General features: G+C 42.5%; 2 protein-coding genes across 2 annotated transcripts; both read left to right on the top strand.

Annotated features, from left to right (window-relative positions):
• Positions 1-2,338: 2,338 nt before the first annotated feature.
• Positions 2,339-10,712, top strand: LOC137802416 (organic cation/carnitine transporter 2-like). The gene is made up of 10 exons (XM_068600253.1): positions 2,339-2,830; positions 3,519-3,622; positions 5,647-5,801; positions 5,942-6,113; positions 6,252-6,378; positions 7,307-7,398; positions 7,538-7,752; positions 8,727-8,909; positions 9,050-9,185; positions 10,321-10,712. Exons 1-10 carry the CDS (start codon positions 2,438-2,440, stop codon positions 10,424-10,426), a joined length of 1,683 nt encoding a protein of 560 aa, XP_068456354.1. The 5' UTR covers positions 2,339-2,437; the 3' UTR covers positions 10,427-10,712.
• A 917-nt stretch (positions 10,713-11,629) lies between these two features.
• On the top strand, positions 11,630-16,883 carry LOC137802372 (solute carrier family 22 member 4-like). Its single transcript, XM_068600176.1, has 10 exons — positions 11,630-12,058; positions 12,645-12,748; positions 12,833-12,987; positions 13,160-13,331; positions 13,931-14,057; positions 14,435-14,535; positions 14,670-14,884; positions 15,453-15,635; positions 16,087-16,222; positions 16,620-16,883. Exons 1-10 carry the CDS (start codon positions 11,630-11,632, stop codon positions 16,696-16,698), a joined length of 1,701 nt encoding a protein of 566 aa, XP_068456277.1. The 3' UTR covers positions 16,699-16,883.
• Positions 16,884-17,182: the final 299 nt, after the last annotated feature.

Raw genomic sequence — 17,182 nt, 5'->3', positions numbered from 1 at the left:
ACATTAATTGATTTATGTACTCTTTTATATATATATATATATATATATATATATATATATATATACTCTTTTACGTACACGTTTATGGATTTATTTTTTTAGATATAACACAACTCTCCTCACACCTCTGATACAACGGCCACCTATCGAAGCTCCATATAGTTATAGGTCATAAGACGTCTTATAAACGCACCTCAGCAGCTTCAAAAGTTCTTTTCAGACTTGTATTTGATAAAAAAAAAAAAAAAATCAGCGAAACTCTGAAAAATGTGTTGAAGCGTTGCAGGTCGGGGGTCAGAGATGCAATCAGCTGTTTTCCAAAGTATACAACAGACAACTGAAGATGTTTCTAGGAAGTGAGTCGGCGTCACCACGAGATGTCCTTGAGAGCGTGCAACCATAAACCGGACAATTTTAAACGTTGTGTAATTCTGTGAAAGCCGAACGAGCGATTCTCATCGTGGACGGACACGGAGAAGCACGCTCACTCACGCCACCAAATGCACACAAAAAAGAGACAAAAATGCGGTGAATAAACAGACATCCAACACAACAAACATGCACACACAACCAAGAATACTGTACAGATGGATTGGATTGGAGAGGATGGTTTTTAGTTTGTATTTAAAAGAACAAAAAGGGGGCGGAGCTAAGTCTATCACCAGCAGACAAACCGTTTCATTCATAAATACTGAAGGCCTCTCGGACCTCTCCATTTAAATCCTCCCTGAAGTTTTCTTGGGGACGATTGTGGAGCTTTTAACGCTAGAAACATTTTCATCCACGCAGTGTAAAAGTGTAAAAGTGTAAAAGTTAGACACGCACCCGAGGACCTGAAGTCAGGAGCTCGTGGTTTGGTAAGCGCTGCTGTTGCTCGTGAGCAAAACGAGTTAAACCGCAGACGGACTGTCACGCGATCATCGATAAATCAATTAAGCTTATTATGCACTTTAGTCAGAATCCAGCGATTAATTTATAATCTAATATTAAACCCACAGTCTCACGAGAACACGTTCGGCGTTGGTTTTACATCCGGCAACCAGTTCTCTTTCATGCTTTCACATTTCATTACACTTAGCTGACGCTTACATCCAAAGAGACTTACAATAAGTTTATTCAGCCGTGAGTAAACACCCAGGACAACAAGAATCAGGTAAGTACAATTTCTTCAATAAAGTCAAACTACAAAGTGCCATCAGTAAGAGACATTGAAGTGCTGCTACTGCGCTACTTCCTGATTCAAGGTGTCGTTCAAAAAGATGTGTTTTTAGTTTGCGATGGAAGATGTAGACACTTCCTGCTGTCCTGATGTCCATGGGGAGCTCGTTCCACCATCGAGGAGCCGGGACAGCAAACACTCGTGACCTTGTTGAGTGTTTATCTCGCAGTGACGGAGCTGCGAGCCGATTGGCTGAAGCCGAGCGGAGCCAGCGAGCTGGAGGTGTTCGGGTTTACCGTGAACTGTAGATTATTTCATCTGTGATGAGTCGTTTCCAAAAGCCGTTTTGGATCAGAGATCGCGACGGAGAGTCACTCCTGCACAGTTACACATAAATTATTTTCAATATATACATCGTAGTTGTATCAAAGTACACTACAATGCAGAATTGGAAATGTTCACTTTTATCAAGAAGGATTTCACAGTAAATGTATAATCTCAAGGGCTAATGTTCTTGAGTTGTTTTGTGATACACAATGTTGTCACAATTATCATGCGATGAACGTGTTGAAGCAACAGACTACGAGTGTGTTACTGTGAAACAAAGGGTGTTTTTTTCTGTGTGTAAAAAAGCCTTGTTAGCAGTTTATTACAGTAAAATGAACATATTTATTATACAATGCAAAGCCTGATTACAGGATTGCTCCAATGTCTGCTGGACGTTTCCATAGAGGCCGGCTCGCCTATGCAGTGTGGCTTTAAAATAGTCCTAATGCTACTTAGCAGCATTTAGAGTACAGGCACGTGCACTTCTTTGGGAGTATTTATAAGTGTGGAATGTTGTTTGGAGAAAACACCTCTTTAAACCGAGTGGTACTGCCACTGGAGGATAGACGCTTCTGATCGTAATACCTTCATTTAATCAAATTCAGCGAGTGGAAAGGACTCTCGTTCAGCAAACTGAGATAAATAAACAGTTCATAAACTGAGTGAGGGGCTTGTGGAGCCGGCCGCCTGAAGGCTGGGAGGGAAAAAAGTTAGCCCTCTGGAAAAGAAGGTTTAATACCCTCTCAGGACGGGAAAGTGAAGTTTTCCATTTGTGCCCCCCGTCCCACCGAGGGACCAGCTCACTCTGCTCCACAGAGCGCTCAGACCCAACACTAAGCTCCAGACCTCGAGAGGTACACCACCACGGCTCCGCCGCTGAAGAGATTTATTTCCCCCCCCACCTCCCCTTTTGAGAGCAGGGAGGTATTTCTTTTCCTCTTCTCCTAAAGAATGGGAGACTATGATGAAGACACTGCATTCCTCGGACAGGCCGGTCCTTACTTCTGGAGCACATTCTTCCTCCTGAACACCGTTTTCGTCTCCACCGGATTCAACGGACTTTACATAGTCTTTGTCGGGGCGACCCCGAAGCACCGCTGCCTCGTCCCGGACGCCAACCTGACGGAGGAGTGGACGAGGGCCGCCATTCCTCTTCTGGCGGTGGTGGACGGCGAGGAGGTGCGAGGCCAGTGCAGCAGATACAGGCTGGACGTGGTGAGGAATCTCTCCGCTGCAGGGTTTGTTCCCGGAAAGGACGTGAACCTCACCGACCTGGAGCAGGAGAGATGCTTGGACGGATGGATCTACAGCAAAGACATCTACCAGTCCAACATCGTCACCGAGGTCAGTGGGAAAAATCCAATCCCCCCCAAAGAAGGGGTGGAAGACTGAGCGATTGTTATATAAAACTGTAAATCATGGCTTGTTTTATGATTAAAAAAAAGCCCAAAACTGCTGTATTTGGATGTATTGAACACTATAAGTAATATACAAATGAAATATATGGTTCGGTACATGAGAAAATCCAAATAGCATTCAAATAGCCCCAATGGGCCCCAATGGGCCCCAATGGGCCCCAATGGAACCCAATGGGCCCCATTGAGACGTCGCCTGAATGTTGTCTGTACTAAACCCTCTCTAACTTTTTTCTGCTTCACTTTATCAAAGTCAATCTTTCCAGAGAGAATGTTCACACATTGTGTTATGATGTGGATTAGAGTTGAACTTTACAGCTGCATCATTTCAAACAAATAATCATCCTGGAAGTGTTTTTTTCATAGGCGGACCTGAAATCTATTCATTTTTTTCTGTGTCATCTTCATTTCCTCTTAACAGAAACATATAGACTAATATTTACACATCTGAACAACATGTTTAGCTTTTTATTATAACACCAACATTATTCAAACAGCCCCAGTGGCTGCAGAGATACACACTTTTTAGTTTGGTGATGCAATTTTCGAGAAAGGGGCCTAAAAATAGGTGTTTTCTAAAAAGGCTGACTATGTTTGTGATTCCCGTCTTATCACAGTGGGACCTGGTTTGTGGCGACGAGTGGAAAGTTCCCTTCGCCTCGTCGACTCTCTTTGTGGGATACCTCTTTGGGTCTCTAATCTCAGGACATCTTTCCGACAGGTATTTCCTTCTTTTGTTATCAGCAGAAGTTTGCTCAACGTGTTCCTCTCATCGTCCAGGATGCACCTTGAATGTACTTTGTCCAGACGTAAGACTGCTTTTGTCCGTGAGCTATCTAATCTCACGTGTTTTTTTTTTTATCTTGTAGTAAAGCTTGTGGATGCTTGTAAAACAGAAAAAGGGAACAATTAACGATGAAGGGAGCGAGGATTTGTGGTGAATGTTTACAAGAGAATTCATGATATCATGACAACAACAACAGCTCCATCTGCTGTTGAAGTTCCTCCAACAGAGGTTGCAATGAGATGTAAGAAGTCTCCTACACTTTAAATCCAAATTTAAAGAAGGAAACTTCTTAAATACCTCCTAGAACATCCTCATTAAATGGTCTGGTGTGATAGAAAGCGAGTTTTACACTATAAGACCACACAACCATGTCCTTAGTTTAGGACGCCGCTCCAGCGAAACCATATTAACTTACAACACCAATAATGAAAACATTTACACATTAATGAGTCTGAAGGTGGCGCTGAATATTAAACCTCCTCGAGCGCTCTCGACCAGTGCAATTTTCTTGGAAGTGGCATCAATCTGTGGCAACTTTTTTTCCCATTTTTCCACCGTTGGTTGCCCTCCAGCATCAGGCCCTGCTACTCTTAGGGCAGCACGACCCCCAGTGGACGAACATGAATCATTTTTTATAAAACAATTCTCTGCAAATTGCCCTCTTTGCATCGTCCTGCTGAGGTCTGAGGGAATTTGAGTCTAGGTATACCCTCCTGCCTTAGTGGTGCTATAATTGCTCTTTGTTATGGTTATTAGATTGTACATACGTAGAGTATTTGATCTTGGCTGGGGTAAACGTTCGGCCCTGACAGACGTTGGTGTTGTGTGATTTTTTTTTTACTGTAGGAAAGAGCTCAGGGCACAGCAGTGTGGAGCACTTGAGTGGTTCACTGTTTAGCCCTTTTGCAGCTGTGCAAACCATCCGCCCAGTGGTTGAGGAAGAGGGGGCCGCGGGCCTTTGAGGTCCGAGAGTTTTTTGATCGTCGGCGTCACATCGCCGGGTGAAATCGACACTCGTGTGTCACGAGCAGTTCAGGAGAAGACGTTATTTTACAGCAGTCCTCGTGTGTAGTTTTTTTGTTTAAAAGCTCATTTAAACTAATCCAGTGTGTCAGGCAACAATTCAGTGTGTAGTGGTGAACTCGTGATGCTTTGGCCACACAATAAAACCAGACAGTGGCACGCGCGTAATTACTGTTGTGACAGAAACATTTCAAACAATTGAACTTACCCTAAAACACGGTTGAAATGCTTGTGAACGTGACTGGAAATGGGTTTATGTTCAGTAAAAGCAGATTGTTTTTGCCAAGATTTTCATGTAAATGTCCTCGTTTCATTAACCTAGTAGCCCTGTAGCCCTTGAAGTCTTCACCCATAGTCCTTTTTATTGTTTGAGTTTGTTTAAAGGTTGTACATACATGGGAGTTGTATATTATTGTACCGCTGATTTTCATGTTTAATTTGATACCTAACATGTTCTTCTTGGTTTTTTTCTCTAATTTATATCATGTTTTTTTCTTAATTTGTACCTTGTGACCTGAAATAAAAGGGTTCCCATTTCCTTTGGCAGATTTGGTTATAGGAAATGTTGCTGCTTTGGATCTGTTCTCCAACACACTGGCTTTGAAATAAAGTAGGAAATAAGTCCTGATTCTCAACTTCAAGCTGAGCATCCGGCATCAACAGCGCAGGGATTGAAGACATTTTAACACATGCAGTTTTAAGCGATGGAAGTAAAGAGGTCTTCATCTGCTGTTTGTTGAAGTTAGCTTTTCTCCCCACAACTCTGGTCTCCAGTAAGTGAAACAAACGCACAAATGCACCGTGCCCAGCTGCAGTGTCGTCAATGGAGGGATTGGAGTAAAAAGAGGGACAAAAGCAATCTCACAGGTTGTACTTATAGTTTCTAAATGCATCGTGTCTGTGAATCCCTTGTCAATGACATTCTTTCCGTCCAGGTATGGCAGGAAGAAGGTTGTGTTCATCTCGCTCGCAGCCCAGTGTCTCGCGGTCCTGCTTCAGTCCTTCTCTCACTCATGGAGGATGTTCTGCATCATGTTCCTCTTCGTCGGCGCCTCCCAGATATCCATCTACATTTCCGCCTTTGTACTCGGTATGCGTTGGAAACTTTGCCTCTACGTTTGGTCTTGTAGCCAGAAACCCTTAATGCATGCATTACCGGGCACTTTGACATCTCTTTTTTAAATCTCTCAACGCTCATCACTGAACTGTTACGATTGTATCTCCTGGCAGGAACGGAGCTCTTGAGTAAAACCATGCGAGTGCTCTTCACAACCCTCGGGGCCTTCCTTTTCTACTGCATCGGGTACATGACTCTGCCCTGGATCGCATACGGCATCCGAGAATGGAGGACGCTGCTCGCCGTCCTGTCCATGACTTCTGTGGTCTACATCCCACTGTGGTGGTGCGTCACTCTCAAGTCTCATGGATCAAGTCATACTTGGTGCCCAAAGTCATGCCGCATCCCTGATTCAACAGCTAGATGTGATACAGATATGTTTCCCCCGTTGACCTTCTTTGAAAACGTGCGTTGATCGTGCAGGTTCGTCCCAGAGTCTCCTCGGTGGCTCATCACTCAGGGAAGATTAGAGGAGGCCGAGGCCATCGTAAGGGAAGCCGCGAGGAAAAACAAGGTCGTGGCTCCACCCATAATCTTCAAAGAATCCGAGGTGAGCTTCACGTAATGTTATTCATAACACCACTTTACATTTGTGACCTTTTAGTTATGGCAGGGCCCAGGTGTCAGAAGCCATTGACACTATTTACACCCGAGTCAACGATGATATTCGCTCACATTAGATGCTTTATGTGTATATGTATCACACTGCGGGCTATGCATATTTCTCATAAACCGTTCGTTGCCTGAACCTAACCAAACTGTGACTGAAAACTGAAAATAACACTATTTCAAATAATGAAAATGATTCGTCAACTAAGGATAGAAATAGTCTTTTCATATCACTTGAACTTGTGTGTTTGATGGATTCATCCTAATCCTAACAACTACTGTAATTACTGAAACATATTTCTGCCCAAAAGCCTTTTTTTATAACTAATTATTGCTAATTACGTAGCACATTTAACTTGGCCAGGTGTAAATAGCCAAATAGCTGCCGTGGGACTATTTTTATTAGCAAATAGACACTCCGTTTTATTATGTCCCCTTTGACCGCAAACATCTGTCTTTATAGACATAACAAGATAAATCATTTTGTTATCACATGTTCTGCCGAGCCTGTTTCAAAGTGAAGAAAGAGACAGTGACATTTCTCAATTTTCAACAATATTCCATTTTTGTGCAAATGCACCAAATTCGCTTTTCTTATTTTCTGCACCATTTAAAACAAATTGCGTAAAGCTTGCATGACAAATGAATGGAAACACGCTGGAAAAGAGTCAGTATTCAGTGAGTCACTCCTTCCTGAGCTCGGTTAATTGCAGATGTAGGAATCGAGGAGGCTTGGATCACTTTTGTCTGAATAAAAATGACTGCATCATCTGCATAGAGCTTTGCTTTTTCTTGTTTTTTTATCCCTTGAAACCGTTCGTCTATCTGCTCAGAACAAGTTTCAATTCTTTTGCTTGCGTTGGTTTCAGCTGGGAATCTGTCCAAGTAAGACTTACAGCATGCTGGATGTCTTGAAATCTAAGAACATCAGATGCATAACACTGATGTGTCTCGTTTTGTGGTGAGTGCTTGCCGTCATTCACATTAGATGTTGTTGTGTGTCGAAGGCACGGCAACAAGAAACTTGCAGCAAAAAAGTGAACCTAAACCTACACGTTATGACGTTTACTTGATGCATAATACAAACTCCTTTTTTCCAGGATGGCAATAAACATCGGGTACTTTGGATTGTCCCTTAACACCTCCAACCTGAGCGGTGACCCCTTCATGAACTGTTTTTTATCAGCGGCTTGCGAGGTCCCGGCCTACATCGTCTCCACCTGGCTGCTGAGGAGATGTCCGAGAAAAGCTCTTCTGTCGTCGTTCCTCGTCATCGGGGGAGGAGTTCTTCTCCTCATCCAGTTCATCCCGAATAGTAAGAATCCATTTGACGTGGAAATACTAAAACAAGTACAGTGTTGTCGCCCACACACACAGACACACGGCGTCCTGTCACACACATAGTTTATACTGCAGACTAAAACATGTCTGGACACTAAACTCCACAGGCACATGTGATAAACATTCTTAAACACATGACATTTAAGATAAGATCAGACAAATGACAAAGGCCATACAGCGTTGCTTTTTTTTGTTTGCTCATGTGTCCTCTGAGAGTAACAGATTGTATAAGAGTGCAAGCCAACGAGTCAGAAATAAGTTTTTATGACACAAGTTAATTATTGTCTCTGCACTGTCACAAAAAAAGAGCGTGATGAATACATAAGTTGTGTGTTACTGTGTTACAAATATGTTTTTCCAACGGCAACACATGGCAGTGATTGAATATATAACATCTGTGTTTCCTCAGCTTGTACTTATGCAGCCACACCATCAACTCCCACAAATGTTTGTAATAACCTATAGTTGCATATTCATTGCTTTTAGAGCAATAATGGAGTGTAATATTTATCCTCTAGTGTGTTCTTTATTGTCCTGTACATTTACAAAAAAAACAACTTGTCAAGATGCAAAAGAAGATAAAGAAGCCGTACTCTAGAGATAATTTCGGCGTCTTTTTTAAAACTTTGTTGGACACGAGTTCAAGAAGGTTCACTTAAAGAAACAAGGCAGTTATTAAGAGAGGATAAGACATTATTTAGGCACTTTTAGGCAGAGTCATGTAGAACCAATCGGTATGTTCCTTTTTTTTTTTTTTTTTTACTTTTTTAAAATCTACAAATAAGAGGTAATCAACTCAATTCAGTTCAACTTTATTAATCCCTGAAGGCCATTTGCTTCAGGGCAAGTAAAAACAGACGGGAAACAGATATATAACACAACAAAATATGTGTGGAATCCGGTCATAAATCAATACAAATATCTTCTCTTTCCCCTTCTGCCCCTCAGCCCTTCAGTATGTGGCTCTGGCTTTGGAGATGACCGGAAAGTTTGGCTTCACCATGGCCTTCAGCATCGTCTACATCTACACCGCCGAGCTTTACCCCACCGTGCTCAGGAACGTCGGCATGGGAATGTGCTCCTCGGCTGCTCGCATCGGCAGCATCACAGCTCCTTATGTCATCTATCTTGGTGCGAAGCTGTTGAGCACACTGTCTAAAGAAATGAAATACAGATTTATAAATATAAGTGTGTATCGGATAATATCGGTGTCGTGAAAATTTCCGTTTGTCCCTTTGTCATGTTGAATTTTGCTCCTTTGTTATTTACAGGCACTTATAATAAGGTTCTGCCTTATATTCTCATGGGAAGTCTCACAATTGCCTCTTCTGTGGTGAACTTCTTCCTCCCAGAGACCCTCAACAAAGACCTTCCAGAAACAGTGGAGCAGATGCAACAATGTCATGGGTAAGTGCATTTCCTCCGGTTCTGACGAGTGAAGGCGATGTGGAAGTGCCTTAAAACTGGCATTCTCTCTCCTGACCACCAGGGGTGACTCCTCTGGTTGTATAGAAGTCTATGCCTCATGTGTTAAAGCTGCATTATCCTGCCTGACCCCCAGAGTGTGACTCCTCTGGTTGTATAGAAGTCTATGCTTCATATTTTGAAGCTACATTCTCTCTGCTGACCATAAGGGGGCAACTCCTCCGGTTGTATAGAAGTCTATGCTCCTTGTCTTAAAGCTGCATTCTCTCTCCTGACCACCAGGGGGCGACTCCTCTGGTTGTATAGAAGTCTATGCTCCATGTCTTAAAGCTGCATTCTCTCTCCTGACTACCAGCGGGCGACTCCTCTGGTTGTATAGAAGTCTATGCCTCATGTGTTAAAGCTGCATTATCCTGCCTGACCCCCAGAGTGTGACTCCTCTGGTTGTATAGAAGTCTATGCTTCATATTTTGAAGCTACATTCTCTCTGCTGACCATAAGGGGGCAACTCCTCCGGTTGTATAGAAGTCTATGCTCCTTGTCTTAAAGCTGCATTCTCTCTCCTGACCACCAGGGGGCGACTCCTCTGGTTGTATAGAAGTCTATGCTCCATGTCTTAAAGCTGCATTCTCTCTCCTGACTACCAGCGGGCGACTCCTCTGGTTGTATAGAAGTCTATGCCTCATGTGTTAAAGCTGCATTATCCTGCCTGACCCCCAGAGTGTGACTCCTCTGGTTGTATAGAAGTCTATGCTTCATATTTTGAAGCTACATTCTCTCTGCTGACCATAAGGGGGCAACTCCTCCGGTTGTATAGAAGTCTATGCTCCTTGTCTTAAAGCTGCATTCTCTCTCCTGACCACCAGCGGGCGACTCCTCTGGTTGTATAGAAGTCTATGCTCCATGTCTTAAAGCTGCATTCTCTCTCCTGACCACCGAGGGTGACTCCTTTGGTTGTATAGAAGTCTATGATGCATGTGTTAAAGCTGCATTGTCTCTCCTGACCACCAGGGGGCAACTCTTCTGGTTGAATAGAAGTCTATGTAAATGACTCAGTCCCTGCAGTTCACACATTTACAAGATACTAGAAGACTAACCCCATTTCTTTGGTTTGCAGTTTGTGCAATGGTACCAAAAAGAAGAAACTTGTAGTAGAAGATGAAGGAAGGGGGAATCTACCCATTCAACGTGAAGTCAAGTCTGATGTTATTCTTTCTCTGTAGGTTTTCTCAATGGTATTCATAAAAAGAAAGAAAAAAATCTGAGCATAAAATCCAAAACATGCACCCAAATGTCCTCTGGCAAGAACTGTTGCTTTTATTCATTTTTTATACTCTTTATTTTTCTACTCTGTAGATGATTATTCAGGACTTTTTTTTTTATTTGAAATGTGGCAAAGAATATTTTTTCGATCTTAAAATGTGTGCGTTAAATTGAAATCCGTGCCTGATTGGTCTGTAGGTTTCGGCACAAAAACGTATGTGAATAAAATACAAGTACATTATGAACCCTCCCAACACACAGTGGTTTTCATCTTTTAACAACAACATCTGGAACTAGTATGTGTATTGAAGAAAGTTGATGTTTTAGTAAAACGATACTTGGCTCACGCCGCTACGGTAATATAAAGCGATAGCCGTGTGTGACATATGTGGTCTGGGGCACACCTGCTCACATACCAGTATGTGGTCTGGGGCACACCTGTTTACATACCAGTATGTGGTCTAGGGCACACCTGTTCACATACCAGTATGTGGTCTAGGGCACACCTGTTCACATACCTGTATGTGGTCTGGGGCACACCTGTTCACATACCTGTATGTGGTCTGGGGAACACCTGCTCACATACCTGTATGTGTTCTGGGGCACACCTGTTCACATACCTGTATGTGTTCTGGGGCACATCTATTCACATACCTGTATGTGTTCTTGGGCACATCTGTTCACATACCTGTATGTGGTTTGGGGCACACCTGCTCACATACCTGTATGTGGTCTGGGGCACACCTGCTCACATTGTATTCCTTCACCATGACACTGCCTCATAATACAGAAGACTGAGCCGGTTAGCTTAGCTTAGCATAAACACAATCAAATTGGCGCCAGGTGAAAAGGATGGAAAAGATGGCAGTAAGTAAAGTGTCCTGAGACGAGAGGTGGGTAAAAGAGTGAAACAGGAAAGACTAGAGAGCAGCATGACCTCGGAGGCAGGAGGGCGTGTATCAGCGCCCCCGCCTCGTGCAGCTGATAACCAAAACTCCCTCTGTGCTTTTCCTTTTTTCTTTTTTATCAGAGCAATACGTAACTGTATAACCTCCCAGCTGGTGTATAACACATTAACTCAGCATTATTGCTCATGTGCAAGTCATAGAGCGCAGTCGTAGTCTTTACTTCTCGCTCCTCTTTCCTTCTTTTCTTTTGTAAATATGAAGGATTTGAGGGAGGAAGTGGGCACCTTAAACAACAGAGACTATGAGAGCATCACATCTTTTCTTGGAGCTTGGGGACCCTTTCAGCGGAGGATTTTTTTTGCACTGGCCGTCAGCATTCTCCCGAATGGGTTCTTCGGTGCCTACATAGTATTTGTGGCTGCCACGCCGCCTCACGAGTGCCTCGTCCCTGATAACTACAGCATCAGTGACCTGTGGAGAAACGTGACGATCCCTTTGGAAACGGTCAATGGCGTCGCTAAACGCAGCTCGTGCTCGAGGCTCAATCTGAAAATTGTCGCGCAACACTCTGCAAATGAAGTCGTCCCAAACGTGGACGTGAATGTGAGTGATATTCCTCTGGAGCGCTGTCTAGACGGTTGGACGTACAGCCAGGAAATCTACCAGTCAACCATTGTCACAGAGGTAAGCAATAAGTCATCAATTAACCTCTTTGAAGAAGTAATAAACTTTGGAAAGATTATTTAGGACACACATGTGTATTCCCTTTTCAAATGCGGCTAAGTTTTTCTCCCAACAGGGTTCTTTTTGGTTTAAAGTCATGGAAATGTGGTTTAAAGTCATGGACATTTGGTTTAAAATCATGGAAAATTGGTTTAAATTCATGAAAAATTGGTTTTAAGTCAAGGACATTTGGTTTAAAGTCATGGAAAATGTTGTTTAAAGTCATGGACATTTGGTTGAAAGTTGTGGAAATTTGGTCTAAAGTTATAAAAAAAATTGTTTTTAAGTCATGGAAATTTGGTTAAAGTCATGGACATTTGGTTTAAAGTCATGGAAAAGCTATGGAAAAGTCATAGAAATCCATTGGACAAAATGTGTATGAACCCTGCCCCAAAAACATGCCAAGGCCGGGTCCCAGGCCTTTCTTGTAGAAAATGTGGCATGATTAAAAACAGGTTGAGAAACACTGGACTATATTATTATATAGAATAAAGTAGTGTACAATGTCAGTAGCTGTAACTAAAGAGACAATGTGTGTATTTTACAGTGGGACTTGGTCTGTGATGACGCATACAAATCTCCACTGGCCACTTCTATCCAATACGTTGGCGTTCTGGTGGGAGGGTTTCTCTCCGGCCAGATGTCGGACAGGTCTGTATTGTACACAGCATTGTCTAAAATAACATTTAAACGTTACTGCTGTGGATTAAAGTGACTATAATCTGTATTTTGTAGGTATGGAAGGAGGCCGTTGCTTTTTCTCATGATGCTCCTTCAGACTGTGTCAATCACAGCTCAGATATTCTCCCCGAACTGGGAGATCTTCGCTTTCATTTTCTTCTTCGTGGGCGCCGGGGGATTTTCCAACTACACCATTGCCTTTGTGATGGGTGAGGATTGTGATCATGCGATGCTTGATGTGTTCAGACTCAAATACTGTGTGTGTTTATAATGGCCCATCGGAAGTGAAAGGTAACACTTTTAATGTTGGGAAAGGAATACCGGAAGTGTAAACCGTGTATTGGTCATTTTTCCTAAAAATCTTTTATTATGCCTAAAAAGGTACAGAGATTCTGAGCCCGAAAGCCAGAGTGGTTTTCGCGTCCCTTGGAGTTTTCATGGGTTCGGCTTTGGGCTACATGGCGCTGCCGGCTGCGGCTTACGGCCTGCGTGATTGGCGGTCGCTGCTGATCGCCATCGCTTCCTCGAGCCTGATCTACCTCCCTCTGTGGTGGTAAGCGTCTTCGTATATTGTGTAGCGTACTCCTCCGACAGATGGTCTTGGACTTTAACTGAACTTTATTACAAAAATGAAGGTAAGAGTTTGTTCCTCTTCAGGGAAGCGCTAAAACTTTTCTTTATACTTCTCCAAATTGATCGTTAAAAACTTGATTTTGGTCGTTAAATGACGCACTTCCGGTTTAACCATTTTTTTCGCCTTCAAAATAAAAACACCGCACAACAAAACAAGAAACCAAATACATTTCGCTTAAGACAGACAAAAACACGCAACGTTGATTAGCAAACAGTTTCTAACTTTAGCACACATTGAGTTACTTACATATTTTAGAGCAACCTTCACATCGCTTAAATGACATCTTCAAATATTTATACTGCAAAGGAACCAAAGTAGAAACTTCAACAAGGTGTTTTACAAGAAGAGAGTTCCTGTGAATCGTACTGTCGCCAAAGCTAAGGGTCAATACGCAGCCACACAGTCCTGAGAAGGTGTGACCCGCCACCCCCTTTAGGGTCACGGTTAAGGATCGCTGGTTTGGTTTAGTGCCCTTTATGTCCTGCTGATATGCTTCTATCCTCATTGTATCCTCACAGGTTGATCCCAGAGTCTCCTCGCTGGCTGCTCAATCAGGGACGAGTGAAGGAGGCTGAGGTCATTCTGAGAGACGCTGCCAAGATCAATAACATCCAGGCTCCAGAAGACATCTTTACAGAAGCGGAGGTAGCTCCTTGAACGCGTCATGAACATAAACTACACACGCCTCAGACGTCCTGATAAATAAAACTTGAATTTTCTCGACTGACCAGCAAGGGGCAACTCCTCTGGTTGTATAGAAGTCTATGCTTCATGTGTTGTTAAAGCTGCATTCTCTTCCTGACCACCAGAGGGCAACTCCCTGGTTGTATAGAAGTATTTGCTTCATGTGTTAAAGCTGCATTATCTCTCCTGACCAGCAGGGGGCGACTCCTCTGGTTGTATGGAAGTGTATCCGAAAATGACTCTACTTCTTACTTGATTTATTCCCTCAAATACTGTATACATGAGTTCATGGTTACTTCATTGATAATCGTTTCGTCTGTTATTTATTTGTTTACCAGATCCAAGAAGCACTGGCTATGAAAGACAAGAAATACAACATTTCGGTCATCGTGAGCAGCTGCAATATGTTCTCTGTTACACTGCTGTGTTCATTAATGTGGTACGTGCACAATTCTCATTAAGTTGAAATACATTTGTAATCATATTTATGCAAATCAAGTCCAAATTAAAGTGGTGGTAATACAAGAGAGTAATTTCATATGTACCCAAACATCGTTTTGAACGTCTCTGCAGGATCATCGTCACTGTTGGCTACTTTGCTTTAGTGCTCAACACCTCCAACATGCACAGCGACCCGTACCTCAGCTGCTTCCTGTCCGCCGTGGTCGAAGTGCCGGCTTATATTATCGCCTTGCTGCTGCTGAAGTACTGCCCCAGGCACTTCTGCCAGTCGTCCACGCTCTTCCTCGGAGGCGTCTTCATCCTCTGTGTTCACCTCGTCCCAGGAGGTGATGCTTTGTGTTTATGCCGACGAGTTAAACGATCCTGTCGAAAAACAGAATCCGGATATTTTAAGTTAAAAAACCAGGTGGCGACCTCCAGTTCTGCCGAGTGAAGCCGATGCGGAGGTGTTTGTCATGAGTACCTCACAGAACATGTTGACATGGAGCTATATTTATACATATGTAATATATATACACATACATTTATACAAGAAAGTATGAGACATATCATATTATAGGTGGGTATTATTATTGTCATTGTAGTTATTATTATTCATGAGAAAAGTAATATACAAAGTATTCAGGTAAACAAACAGGCAAATACAGAACATATATAAGTGGAATAATACGCAATTGGTATTCAAATTTTTAAAAAAGCATACCTAGACCTGCCTATAGATACACAGTTATAAACAAGTCAAATCCTTTCAGCTGGCTTTTTCACATTTTCATATTCCTCTGGTGTAAAACTCTTAATTGCCATTTGTTTTGCTTTTTTTTTTGGTAATAAATCAAATTACCAAAAGTAATTTGTTTTAGCTTTTATTGAAGTGTTTAGTGTTTTTGTCCACAGAAATACCGAGTGTTCCTGTGGTCCTCGAGATTTTTGGGAAGTTCTGCATGACGTCAGCGTTTTGTGTGGTGTACACCTACACGGCAGAGATCTTCCCCACTGTCGTCAGAAACACAGCGATGGGTTGTTGCTCCATGGCTGCTCGCGTTGGAACCATCAGCTCCCCCTTTATCATTTATCTGGGTCAGTATATTTAGCTTTTAACTTCTCTGACCAAAACCTAAAGTTCTGCTGAGTGAAATCTTAAAACCCGCATTCTCCCTCCTGACCACCAGGGGGCGACTCCTCTGGTTGTATAGAAGTCTATGCTTCCTGTGTTAAACCCGCATTCTCTCTACTGACCACCAGGGGGCGACTCCTCTGGTTGTATAAAAGTCTACACTTCATGTGCTAAAGCTGCATTCTCTCTACTGACCACCAGGAGGCGACTCCTCTGGTTGTATAGAAGTCGTATAGTATTCATTTTCAACCAAAATGGTCTGGTTCCAGCTTAATAATAAAAGTTGAAGCCCTACTGCAGTAAAGAGTCCCAACAGTCAAGGGTCTTATCTTTCTTCTTCTTCTTTTTAATCAAAATGTACTCAGCTAGTAACTCAAGGAATATTTTTTTTACATGTTTTCTTTTTTTTTTTAGGACAATACTACAAGTTGCTGCCGTACTTATTGATGGGAGGTTTCTCCATTTGTGGCGCCGTCGTGTGTTTCCTGTTGCCGGAAACTTACGGGAAAGTTCTGCCGGAGACCGTCTCACAAATGCAGCAGATATGCGGGTGAGTTCACTCTCTGGATGAAACGTCACCGTGACGAGTTCTTTTCCACTCAAAAGTTAAACAAACTAAACCACAAATGTCGACGATACAAATCAAGAAATATCAGATCATTATTTTGAGGTCATGGGAATGCTCATCCCACCTCCGTCACCGAGAAGAAAGTAATGAAACGCAAATATTTAAATTAAATATCTCAGTACGGGGTGTAAAATTTAAGTTTTAGGTACTTGATTTAAATATAAGTAATTTCCATTAATATTTCCTGTTTAGTCTTTTACGGCTTCATTAAAGGGCTGAAGTGTTTATTTTTCCACCTGCAGCAGAGACTTAAAGTTAACCGATGACCTTTTTACTTTCTGCTGTTATTCTGTAACTAAACATCTCAATCTCCAAACAGGCGGAGAGGAAGAAAAGAAAAGGAAGCACAAAAAGAAGAACGCTCGGCTGATTATCAGAGTAAAGAAAGCAAGCTCTAGTGTCGCCTTATGATTTGATTCATCACCTGATCGCCGACACGTTCTGTATGTATTTTTGGTTCGAAATGTCCCGCATTGTCACCCACGTAATTTATTGTGAACGGCCATTGTTATTTATGTATTTGACACACAAAATGTGAGAGTCTTTAAATTGTATACTACTTATATATATTTTTTAAGATTGAGGGGGAGTCGTTTTGTTTGTTGACACCTGGTGGTAAAATCATTACACAGGAAGGAGACAGATATACAACGTGTTACTTTACTGATTGCGTATCCAAGTCTGCTCAACAATCTCTCAAAGGACCACCTCACACGTCATGACCCACTAACAGAAACCCTCATGACATCTTCGGCCTAATTGTGAACCTTTCACCGTCGTCCCATAGATTGGTTTGCAAGAAAAGGTCATATGATAATTAGGGAACTGCACGTTCTTTCAGACAGAGACATACAGATTCCTGAGTCTCGTTGCAATCAGGAA

This window comes from Clinocottus analis, unplaced genomic scaffold (genome assembly GCF_023055335.1).
Source record: "Clinocottus analis isolate CAN_PGR_092001 unplaced genomic scaffold, fCliAna1.0.p SCAF_5, whole genome shotgun sequence".
Classification (NCBI taxonomy): Eukaryota; Metazoa; Chordata; class Actinopteri; order Perciformes; family Cottidae; genus Clinocottus; species Clinocottus analis.
Note: the sequence above shows the minus strand (reverse complement) of the source record. Positions and strands in the feature narration are given on the sequence as shown.

Bases quoted from the DNA above. Each gene is read 5' to 3' on its own strand.
- LOC137802416 (XM_068600253.1), top strand. From the start codon at position 2,438: ATGGGAGACTATGATGAAGACACTGCATTCCTCGGACAGGCCGGTCCT. The intron at 7,753-8,726 runs GTAAGAATCCAT...TCTGCCCCTCAG, and splicing joins CATCCAGTTCATCCCGAATA to CCCTTCAGTATGTGGCTCTG. The intron at 8,910-9,049 runs GTGCGAAGCTGT...TGTTATTTACAG, and splicing joins TCCTTATGTCATCTATCTTG to GCACTTATAATAAGGTTCTG.
- LOC137802372 (XM_068600176.1), top strand. From the start codon at position 11,630: ATGAAGGATTTGAGGGAGGAAGTGGGCACCTTAAACAACAGAGACTAT. The intron at 12,749-12,832 runs GTCTGTATTGTA...TGTATTTTGTAG, and splicing joins TCCGGCCAGATGTCGGACAG to GTATGGAAGGAGGCCGTTGC. The intron at 13,332-13,930 runs GTAAGCGTCTTC...GTATCCTCACAG, and splicing joins ATCTACCTCCCTCTGTGGTG to GTTGATCCCAGAGTCTCCTC.